General features: G+C 44.2%; 1 protein-coding gene across 1 annotated transcript in view; it reads right to left on the reverse strand.

The window, feature by feature from the left end:
• The window catches only part of oca2 (oculocutaneous albinism II), a 692,205-nt gene extending 681,986 nt beyond the window's left edge, over nt 1-10,219 (reverse strand). The window contains exon 1 of the mRNA XM_070891615.1: nt 9,966-10,219. Within this exon, the coding sequence (XP_070747716.1) occupies nt 9,966-10,219 (254 nt within the window). The remainder of the gene's footprint in view (nt 1-9,965) is intronic.
• Nucleotides 10,220-12,407: the final 2,188 nt, after the last annotated feature.

Here is a 12,407-nt window from a genome sequence, read left to right on the forward strand (position 1 = left end):
ATCAAATTGAATAACTTCACATTATACTCCATCTATCACCTTACTTCCCATTCACTTAGTCTGTCTATATCCCTTTGCAGGCTCTTTGCGTCCTCCTCACAGCTTACTTTCCCACCTAACTTTATAACGTCAGCAAACTTGGATACATTGCACTCAGTCCCTTTATCGGTCATTAATATTGATTTAGATTACCACGTCATGTCTGAAATTACTAGTATATTGTATCCCAAAATGTTATTTTCTGAAAGAAATCTATCCGATTATAATATATAATAAATAATATTGGCCCATAATTTGCCGCAGCATGGTATCTAATGGCGTCTGCTGTTGGCTAAACTTGCCCTTATCCATTTAGGTTTTTGAATTTTTTGCATGGCAAGTTGCTGAAAGTGCCAGCTGATAACGGGGCAGCGAGGGAAACTGGTCATCTGGGACCTGAGTGAACAGGGAACACCACTGTGTATCATCTTTACCGATCAGAGTGAAGGATTGTAAAATTAACAGTGCAAGGTCGAAAGAGGAAGTGTAAGTTAGAATGGGCGAATTCAAATGAGGTACAGAAAGAGAAATAAGGAGAGGGAAAGAAAGATTTGATTAAGAGAAAGGGGAATAAAAGAGACAAAGGAAAAGTTTTTAAAAAGTATACATTTTAAATTTTACGTTTTTAAAATGTCCAACAATTAAAACTTGAAGGAATGAGACTCCACAATTGTAATAGTTCATTTTAAGTGCCAGAGAGGTTGGCTGGCAGTAATTAACACTTATCCCACTTTATAATCAATGATGTAGTAATTCTTGTAATGTAATAAACGCAACAGTCAATTTGTGCACAGCAAGGTCCCACAAACAGCAATGAGATGGTGACCAAATTTTAGTGATGTTGTTGAGGGATAAATATTGGGCAAGACATCATGAGAACCTCCCTGTTCTTCTTCACATATTACCATGTGATCTTTTACATCCATGTTTATTGCTTCTATATTCCTGCACCTTGGAACTCTCTCCCAAAATCAGTCTCATTCCAGACTGGACCCATTTTCTGTTCAGATTAAGACCCCAACTGCAAGGCAGCCTAAATATAAAAGTTATGACTTATGCATTGGATTTACCATTACATGAATGGTATTATTATCTATGTTTCTCCTCACCTCCAGCCTCCAACAACATTTTCTCCATCACAACCTTTCTAGCCTTTGCCTATTACTGTGTCAATATTGTCAATATTACTGTGGTGAGTACTCCCTTGGACTTTCCTCTCTTGTTCCTCATAAACTCCAGCTCTTCCAGCTCATCCTGCTCCCTACATCCCTAATCAAGAAAGCATTGCATTGTCTCCTATTCCAACTCACTCCTTTTTCAAGACCTCGAAACTGCGAAAACTCTCACCTCCCTCAGTGTTTCCTTTCTCTTCCAAGCCTCATGCTTTGAAAATCCAAGCTTGGCATCATCCAAGCCCAACTTTGTGATTAACCTCACCTTCCCTCCTTCACAGTCACTGGCCAGATGGACCAGAATAGTATTTCCCGCTCCTGTACATTGATATGTCCCTGTTCTTTTTAGCCTGGCTGCTATCCCGCACCAGGGGCCTTGTCAAGTACAAAAATAAATGCTCATAAATGTGTTACTTTATGTGCAGTCACACTGCCTGAAAAGATCGACATTAAACCCACGGTTTGACTGTGGGAGTCATGTGTTTTTTTTATTAATGGTGAATCACCATGATTGAATCCACGGTTGAAGGTAATACTCGCACAATAAATAGTACAGTTATATTGCAGGATCTGTAATTGTCTTCAGTTCCCTAGAACAATATGTGCGGAGACTTCTAATGGAAGTTGCGTGCGCTTGCTTTAATAACTTGGAGCTGGTCGCACTAAGAATAGAAAGACTTGAATAATAGAAAATGAAAACTAGTACCACTTTTTGTATTTTAAATAAGGAAACTGCTTAAAAAATACGTCCTACTCTGAACGGTGAGAAATTAAGTTGTCAGTAGTAGAAACAGTAGGAGGTGTGGTAGCATAGTGGTTATGTTACTGGACTAGTAATCCAGAGGCCTGGACTAATTATCCAGAGACATCAGTTCAAATCCCACCACGGCAGCTGGGGAATTTAAATTCAGTTAATTAAATAAATCTGGAATAAAAAGCAAGCGCAATAATGGTGACTATGAAACTATCGGATTGTCGTTAAAAACCCTTCTGGTTCACTAATGCTCTTAGGGAAGGAAATCTGCCGTCCTTACCCAGTCTAGCCTATATGTGACTGCGGACCCACAGCAATGCTGTTGACTCTTAACTGCCCTCTGAAATGGTGGCTCACCACCTCCTTCTTAAGGGCAATTAGGGATAGGCAAAATAAATGCAGGCCTTGCCAGCGACGTCCACATCCCGTGAACTAATCCAAAAAAAATGGATGGTCCCTGCAGTCTGCTACAAGAGGCTGCCGTGGTGGAATAGCTGTCAGTATCCGACTCTCCCTCCCCACCATTCCCCACATCCCAAAAGAGAATTGACTTTCAAGTCCTTTGCAGTGCTCAGTTAATGCAGTAACCTCTTCCTCTGAGTGGTTAGTCTGGGATCCTTCTCAGACAGTGACCTCCCTTATCTACACAGACTACACAACCTGAGGAAGGGCACTCAGAAGCAGAAATGTCTAGGCAGCAGCTTTCCTGATGGTTTTAATGCGTCAATGCACCATCTGGTGTTCTGTTCTAGATATTATAAAAAGGATATAGAGGCAGTGAAGAAGGTACAAAAAAGATTTACTAGAATGATACCAGAACTGAGAGGTTACACCTTTCACGAAAGATTGAACAGGCTGGGGCCCTTTTCTCTAGAAAAGAGAATGCTGAGGGGTGACCTGATAGAGGTCTTTAAGGTTATGAAAGGGTTTGATAGGATGGACTGTTTCCACTTGCGGGCAAGACCAAATCCGGGGGCCATAAATATAAGATACTCACTAATAAATCCAATAGGGACTTCAGGAGAAATCTCTTTACCCAGAGAGTGTTTAGAATGTGCAACTTGCTACCACAGGAAGCAGTTGAGCTAAATAGCATAGATACATTCAAAGGGAAGCTAGATAAACAGATGGGGGAGAAAAGAATGAAAGGATATGTTGATGATGTTAGATGAAGAAGGGTGAGAGGAGGCTTGTGTGGAGCATGAACACCAGCATGGACCTGTTGGGCCGAATGGCCTTGATCAGTAAGTACTTTGTAATAATTTGTCCTGGAAAAAGGCTTGATTCCTGCTTTGGGTTTAGGTGGCTGTATTTAGTCAGGGTGATAGTGAGGGTTCTGTAAGTGGACTGAGAAGGGAGAAGGGGGTGAGGGAAAAAAAATCAGCCTGTGGTCCCACTCGTGATTACTAGCCGGTGACCCTTGCTAGAAGGTGAGTGTATGTGGTTAGTGGACAATGGGTGAAACAGGATTGGACTCAGTGGTGCTGAATGTCATGGTCAAACAGCTTACCAATGCTCACTGCAGAGGATCACACGCCGAGAGAGGGCTATTTTTTGGAACAGTATCTCAGCATAAGTCAGACTCTTGAGCAGAGCAAAATGCAGGGGAAAATCCCTTTCACATTGTTTTGTGTGCACTCACACATGCAATAAACACAATGGAACTGATTTTAAGCTAACCCCGCTCAGCATCTGCAAGCGTTACTGCATTTACCCTGTAGAGATTGAGTTCCCTGTAGTTGAGTATCTTTGCTCGCGGTTTTGCGCCAGCTATTGGGTTAGAAGTTCTGAGAACCAGGAGATCATCCGTGAGCAGGTGAAGAGGGGGAACTTCGGGTGGGGAAGAGGGGGAACAGAGGGCGTGGTGGGGGGGGGGAACCCAGCGCGGTAGGGGGGAGGGGTAACCGAGGGCGGGGGAACCCAGGCTGGGGGGGCAACCGAGGGTGGGGGAACCCAGGTCGGCGGATGGGGGACCGAGAGTGGGGGGGGGAGGAGGCGGAACCCAGGGCAGGGGGGAGGGGGGATCCCAGGGTGGGGGAAGAGGGGGAAACGAGGGCAGGGGAGGGGGAGGGGAGGGAGGGGGAGAGGGGAAAGCAAGGGAGGGGGAGAGGGGAAAGCAAGGGAGGAGGAGAGGGAAAAGCAAGGGAGGGGGAGAGGGGAAAGCGAGGGAGAGGGAGAGGGAAAAGCGAGGGATGGGGAGAGAGGCAGCCGAGGAAGGGGGAGAGGGAAAAGTGAGGGAGGGGGAGGGGGGAAGCGAGGGAAAGGGGAAAGCGAGGGAGGGGGAGGAAGGAAGCAAGGGAGGGGGAGAGGGGGAAGCGAGGGAGGGGGAGAGGGGGAAGCGAGGGAGGAGGAGAGGGGGAAGCGAGGGAGGGGGAGAGGGGGAAGCGAGGGAGGGGGAGAGGGGGAAGCGAGGGAGGGGGAGAGGGGAAAGCGAGGGAGGGTGACAGGCGATGTTATGGAGGTGGAAATAGGCGGTCTTGGTTATGCTGCGGATATGTGGTCGATAGCTCATTTCAGGGTCAAATTATGGCACTAAGGTTCAAGCCATTAATAACAAGCAGGAAGTCTATTAATCACAAGGCATAGTTTCACAGTTTTGAAGCAATTCCTCCTCCTCCGCCCCTTATTAACAACCTTCCAGGCCGCTGAAACAGGCTCAACAACACGCTTGCAGTCGGCAGGAGTCTCCCATGTGCAATCTCCCATCCTCCTGCAACAACTCTTAGCTCGCTATATAACCAAGATCTGCCTGACTTCAAATACCGCTCGTAGATTAGAGAATCATTGAATCTTACACAGAGGAGGCCATTCGGCCCATCGTGCCTGTGCCAGCTCTTTGAAAGAACTATCCAATCTGTCCCACTTCCCTGCTTTGCTGAATAACAAAAGTTGAAAATAACCATAGTACAAAGACAAAAGACACCAATGGGTACAAATAAAATTGACAAAAGTGCTGGACTTTCATAATGTGGAGGACAGATTTAATACCTGTCCACTTGAATTACACGTTTGGTCACTAACGTTTTGGGCCCATAAGTTTGATTAGTAGAATAAACCTAGGCTTTTCCCCACCCCTGCCATAGAGAGGGAGGGAGGGAGGGAGGGAGGGAGAGAGAAGAGGGAGGGAGAGAGAAGAGGGAGGGAGGGAGAGAGAGGGAGGGAGGGAGAAGAGGGAGGGAGAAGAGGGAGGGAGGGAGGGAGAGAGAGGGAGGGAGGGAGGGAGGAAGAGGGAGGGAGGGAGAGAGAGGGAGGGAGGGAGAAGAGGGAGGGAGGGAGGAGGGAGAAGAGGGAGGGAGAAGAGAGAGGGTAGGAGAAGAGAGCGATCGGGAGGTGAGAGGGAGGGAGAGGAATAAGGGAGAGAGGGAGAAGAGAAAGGGAGGGAGAAGAGAGATATATGGAGAAGAGGGAGGGAGTGAGGGAGAAATGAGAGGGAGGAAAGGGAGAGAGGAAGAGGAGACAGGGAAAATGGAGGGAGAGGGAAAAGGAGGGGAAGGTGAGAGAGTGCTTCTAAGAAGATTCATCAGAATCCAAGTGCGATTTGCTTTCAATAAAGGAGAAGTTAAGGGTGACCATATTTTCAAAACCAAACCTGAAGACATGCAGGCAATCTTCTCCCACAATTTAACGGGGTGCGCGGCCCCTGTTTTATGCGTGCCTGAAATTCACATTAGAAAAGCCAGTCCCAGGCTACACGGGCCCAGCAGACGGCTGCGTGGCTGCACAGCTTAGTTACACCGAATCACAAATCTTGCACATATTCTGGTAATAGTACTATACTACCTACTCGTCCTCAAATACCCTAAATTTTAATTTCTCAATTTTATATCTGTTCCCAATAGACTGAGATTTTCCATGAAACACCCTCTGTCTCAAAAGGTTTCACAAACCTGCTCCCAGTGTGGAAATTTAGAGCTTCCCTTCCCTTATTCATAAAAAACCATGAAGCACCAGACAAGTAGACTGGTAAAGTAAAGTTCTGCAAAAAGGAACCAAATTGTTAAAAATAAAAGTTGGTAGATTAAAACTTCCAAGAGCTGAATCGACCAGAAGTGAAACTTTTTAATTGTGTCAGCTCTCAGTTGATACGTACATCTCTGAACCCAGGGAGGGTAAAGTAACAGACAAAGTGCAAGAGAAAACGCAAGTGTGAGGTTAGTTGAGCTAGGATGAGAAGAAGACAACCACAGACAGCCATCCCCGGAGGAGAGCTGAGCCTCCCAGAGGAAGGCAATGCTACAGCAGCAAGCATATCAAAAGGAACAGCTCACATAATTTATGTTCATATTTCAGAGGAATAGCTGAAACTTGTCAGAAATAAGTGGGAATCTGAAACTCTCTCCGCCAAAAGGCTGTGGATGCTGGGTCAATCGAAATTTTCAGTACTGAGACTGCTAGATTTTTTTGTTGGGTCAGGGTACCAAGGGATATGCGCAAAGACTGTAAATGGAGTTGAGGTACTGATCAGCCATAATCTAATAGAATAGCAGAACAGGCTTGGGAGGTTGAATGGCTCCTGTTCTCCTGTTCCTGTGAGATGGTAAATAAGAACTGCAACTGTACACCTAGCCTTGTTAAGCTATGCTGCAATCTTGGATACTGTTATTAAGTAAAACCTACATAAAGCTGAGGCATTACGGTTGTGCCTATGCTTATCTAATCTCCGTCAAATAATAATATTAGACGAGTACTTATTGTCATTCTCAATATTTAACATCAATAGTGATGGTACTGGTTGTGCTATCATTGACATTGTTTAATAAAGTAGTGTTAGTTATTATATCTTTTATGTTGGTGATGTCTGGCTCATAGGAAAACTCCACTCAGGATTGAACTGTGCCCTTGTGGTAGGAACATAAGTAATAGGAGTCGGGGCCATTTGGCTCCTCGAGCCTGCTCCCGTCATTCAATAAGATCATGACTGATCGTCTACCTCAACTCAAAGAAAACATTTGTAGCCTACGGGGAAAGGCGGGGGAGTGAGACTAGCTGAAGTGCTCTTGTGGAGAGCTGGCATGGGCTCGATGTGCCGAATAGCCTTCTTCCGTGCTGCATCCATTCTATGATTCTCCATTTTCCTGCACTATCCCAATATTCTAGATTCCCTTAATATCCAAAGATCTATCGATCTCTGTCTTGAATATACTCAACGACTGAGCCTACACAGCTCTCTGGGGTCGAGAATGCCAAAGATTCACCACCCTCTGAGTGAAGAAATTTCTCCTCATCTCAGTCCTAAATGGCCGACCCCTTATTCTGAGACTGTGACCTCTGGTTCTAGACTCCCCATCCAGGAATTGTTTTGCTTGTGTAATTGTTAATGTAATTTGCACAAGGTTATGTTCAAAGGACAATTAAATGTCTTATAATCCTTGAACACGAGTGATAAATTCCAACCCACTTCCCTTACCTGATAGTTTTTGATTCATATTCCATACATCGTTTAGAGATTTATTATTCATCAACTTTATTGTTGTGTTGTGCCCTCTGATAATGCAGAATCTATGACACATATGACACATCCCAGAGCAGATTCCTTGTCCCATATTATTGTTTTCAAACTGTTTTAAAAGAAGTTCAGGCCACATTTTACAAATTATTGGAATTGACCTTCAGAATCTTCGACTTCATTCTGTCTAAATTTGGTAAGTTTCCAAATGCAACATTTTATACTGGTGACACTCCTGGAGAGAGCCGCGTTAGAGGAGTTATTGAAATTAGCCTGTATGTGTGTGTTTGTGTGAAGATATGGGTATTGGTATGGGTATGTGTGTGTTAGGGTCTGACTTTGAGCACAGGCATTTAAGTGTGTAAATTCCCTTCCTTCAGACTCTGATTCAGTGACTCCTCCATGCCAATTACCCAAAATATGCCATCAGCACTGTTTCAAAGTATATAAGCTAGATTACACCAGCTATCAAAAGGCAAGTTGACCAAGACCAACTTTTAATCAAAGGCCAGCAATTAGAGGGGTGCCCATCTCCCTATCAGAAGTCTAGAGGCAGGAGTGTGCATTTCCTGTGGGCAAGGGTGAGACATTCATATAGGATTCCTGCTAACTTCCCACCAATGCTGGCACCTATTTGGCAGTTGCATAGACTGGGGCCTACTTATATTAATCCCTTTCTCAGGGGATTAATTTTGCAGGAATTTTTGGTTCAATCAGGAACCATCTAGATGAAAAACCCAACACTACATGCACACAATCCCATAATTATAATCGGGACAAGTGAACTCAGATTTGCTCAGAAACCGCGGTACTCAGGTAACAAGACATTATTCAAGCAATAAGTGTAGACATTTGCAGAATTTATTAGTGTTTTACTTCACATAAAACCACATAAGAATATAAGAACATAGGAAATAGGAGCAGGAGTAGGACATTTGGCCCCTCGAGCCTGCTCTGCCATTTAATATCATGGTTGATCGGATCATGGACTCAGCTCCACTATCTTGCCCACTCCCCATAACCCTTTATTCCCTTGTCGCTCAAAAATCTGACTATTTCTGCCTTAAGTATATTCAATGACCCAGCCTGCAAAGCTCTCTGGGGCAGAGAATTCCATAGATTTACAACTCTCTGAGAGAAGAAATTGCTCCTCATCTCAGTTTTAAATGGGCAGTCCCTTATTCTGAGACTATGTCCTCTAGTTTTAGTTTCCCCTATGAGTGGAAATATCCATCTTGTCGAGCCCCCTCATTATCTTATATGTTTTGATAAGATCACCTCTCATTCTTCTGAACTCCAATGAGTATAGGCCCAAACTACTCAACCTATCTTCATAAGTCAACCCCTTCATCTCTGGAATCAACCTAGTGAACCTTCTCTGAACAGCCTCGAATGCAAGTATATCCTTCCTTAAATAAGGACACCAAAACTGTACACAGTACTCTAGGTGTGGCTTTACCAATATCCTGTAAAGTTATAGCGGGACTTCTCTGCTTTTATACTCTTTCCCCCTTGCAATAAAGGCCAACATTCCATTTGCCTTCCTGATTACTTGCTGTACCTGCATACGAACTTTTTGTGTTACATGCACAAGGACCCCCAGGTCCCTTTGTACTGCAGCACTTTGCAATTTTTCCCCATTTAAATTATAATTTGCTTTTCTATTTTTTTCTATTTCACAAGCCCTAATGACAGCTGTGGCTCAGTGGGTAGCACTCTTGCATCTGAGTCAGAAGGTTGTGGGTTCAAGTCCCAATCCAAAGACTTGAGCACAAAAATTGAGGCTGACACTCCAGTGCAGTACTGAAGAGAAGTGCTGCACTGTTGGAGGAGCCTTCTTTTGGATGAGATATTAAATTGAGGCCCCGTCTGCCATCTCAGTTGGACGTAAGAGATCCCATGGCACTATTTCAAAGTAGAACAGGCAAGTTATCCCTGGTGTCCCGGCCAATATTTATCCTTCATAAGCATCAATAAAACACATTATCTGGTCATTATCACACTGCTGTTTGTGGAAACTTGCTGAATGCATATTGGCTGCCGCATTTTCAACATTACAACAGTGACTACACTTCAAAAGGTATTTCATTGGCTGTAAAGTGCTTAGGGATGTCCAGAGATCATGACAGGCGCTTTATAAATGCAAGTCTTTCTTTTTCTTTCTGGCAGTCCTCTGGTACCATGCCTGACGGAGTGCTGCACTGTCGGAGGTGCAATCTTTCGGATGAGGCGCAAACTGGCTGCCCGCATTTCCTACATTACAACAGCGACTACACTTCGAAAGTACTTCATTGACTGCAAAGCGCTTTGGGACGTCTGGTGGTCGTCGAAGGTGCTTTAGAAATACAAGTCTTTCTTTTTTAATTCTAATTTATCTTAATGGTTTAAAAATGAGGATACAGTAAAAAAAGAATTCCCCTTTCAACCTATTGTCTACCTTTCAGATAAAGCATCATATGATAGTCCCAGCAGAAGTGATTATATAAAAGATTCCTAAACATATGTTTTACCACGTTACTTCAGTCTATGTTAATAACCGTGGGATTAGACTCACCACTCCCGTTTAGTAACTGGGCTGAATTCCTCGCAGTGTAGGACGCACTGCTCATGTGCTACAGCTCCATTCTTATAGCGCCCCTGCTGTGCATTCTGACTCTGTGCCACGCCACAAAGACCTTCCAGGAACTTCACTTCCCCCAAATCTCTGGGCTCGGTTGAAGGCTTGACGTGCCCATTCAAGCTCCCTCGAGGGGAAGCCGTCTTGTGTGCCAGTTCCACCTCAATTTGGCTTTTGTTGTCCAGGTACATCTTCTGTAATTTATGATCTACATTTTAAAAGAAAAAAAAGAAAAAAAAATCAGTCAATCACAAATTGGTCAGCAATTGTTCAGTCGTCAAGATTACAAGATTTGTTCACAGGATCACAAAATAAATAGAGATGAGGGAAACCTTCCTTCAGCTATCCAGAAAAACCCTTAAGCCCTGAAATGTTAGGGATTGTGTTCTGCTGCCGGAAGTCCAATGGAGCGGGACTCCTAGCTATCCATGGACATTGATGCAGACTCCAGCACAAATGGCAGGTTTGTGGTCATTTGCATTTCCACGACAGGTGGCCTGTGCCAATATAAGGCGGCTTCATAGGTGCCCGCCACCAACAGCCAGGAGGAAAGTCAGAAATGCAGCATAACTCTCCGAAAGTAGGCCTGAGGCATGGGATGAGCCAAGGAGGAACATCATTTAAATGTATCAAATAACCCTAAGGTTAAGAACATAAGAATTAGGAGCAGGAGTAGGCCATTCGGCCTCTCTAGCCTGCGCCGCCATTCAATGAGATCATGGTTGATCTTCTACCTCAACTCCATTTTCCTGCACTATCCCCATATCCCTTGATTCCCTTAATATCCAAAGATCTATTGATCTGTCTTGAATATATTCAAAGACTGAGCCTCCACAGCCCTCTAGGATAGAAAATTCCAAAGATTCACCACCCTCTTAGTAAAGAAGTTTCTCCCCGTCTCAGTCCTAAATGGCCGACCCCTTATTCTGAAACTGTGACCCCTGGTTCTAGACTCCCCAGCTAGGGGAAACATCCTCCCTGCATCTACCTTGTCAAGCCCTGTAAGAATTTTGTATGTTTCAATGAGATCACCTCTTATTCGTCTAAACTCTAGAGAGTTTATTGCTTTGTTGCACTCCCTCTACGGTAAGTAAATCCTTCCATAGGTAAGGAGTCCAAAACTTTTAACAATACTCCAGGTGCGATCTTACCAGGGCCCTATCTAATTGCAGTAAGACATCTTATACTCAAATCCTCTTCAGATAAAATTATGGTTCTGTAGGCAAAGGTAATCAATCATAGCTGGGATTGATTACCTTTGCTTGCAGAAAGGCCCAAATGGAACTCACACCAGCTCTTCGGTGACATCAGTTCCATTGAGCTCAACAGCGATGACATTGGCAGAATCATGGGGGCTTGGTTTGTCTCTCAAGTCTGTCGTTATGAAGACAGCCAAACACATCTTTGCAACATTTATTCAAGCTAGGCTGGGGACATAATTTTGAATGCAGTTAGTTTTAATATTCTTTTGGTATTGCTACGGAATGAAAGGGAGCATTACCAAGCTAAAACTAAACAAAAATGCTGTTTGTTACACACATTTTGTAATATTTGGACATAAGTAAAGTCAGGGTGAGATAAGGCCATGCAGCCCATTGAATGTCACTTCTAACTCTCCTTCTTAAAGGGCTTGACAGGGTTAATGCAAGGAGGATGTTTCCCCTGGCTACGGAGTCTAGAACTAGAGGTCGCAGTCTCAGAATAAGGGGTCGGCCATTTAACACTGAAATGAGGAGAAATTTCTTCACTCAAACGCCTGTGAATCTTTGGAATTCTCTACCCCAGAGAGCTGTGGATGCTCAGTCATTGAGTATGATCAAGACAGAGATCGCTAGATTTTTGGACTCTAGACGAATCAAGGGATAAGGGGGGGAAGGTGGAGTTGGATCTTATTGAATGGCAGAGCAGACTCGAGGGGCTGAATGGCCTACTCCTGTTCCTATTTCTTATGTTATGTTCTTCTAACTTTCCCATTTTAGCATCCAAATAGAAAGAAGAACTTGCATTTATATAGCGCCTTTCATGAAGCGCTTTACAGCCAAGTACTTTTGAAGTGTAGTCACTGCAATGTAATAAACATGGCAGACAATTTGCACTCAACAAGCTCCCACAAACAGCAATGACCAGATAATCTGTTTATTTTGGTGATGTAGGTTGAGGGATAAAGATTGAAAGATTGAACCATTGAGAACTTTCCTGCTCTTCTTCAAAATAGTGCCGTCGTTCTTTGATGTAGATTCAGGGAGGATGTTTCCTCTGGCTGAGGAGTCTTGAACCAGGGGTCACAATCTCAGAATAAGGGGTCGGCTATTTAGGATTCAGACTCAGAGGGTGGTGAATCTCTGGAATTCTCTATCCCAGAGGGCTGTGAAGGTTCAG

This window comes from Pristiophorus japonicus, chromosome 10 (assembly GCF_044704955.1).
Source record: "Pristiophorus japonicus isolate sPriJap1 chromosome 10, sPriJap1.hap1, whole genome shotgun sequence".
NCBI classification, from domain to species: Eukaryota; Metazoa; Chordata; class Chondrichthyes; family Pristiophoridae; genus Pristiophorus; species Pristiophorus japonicus.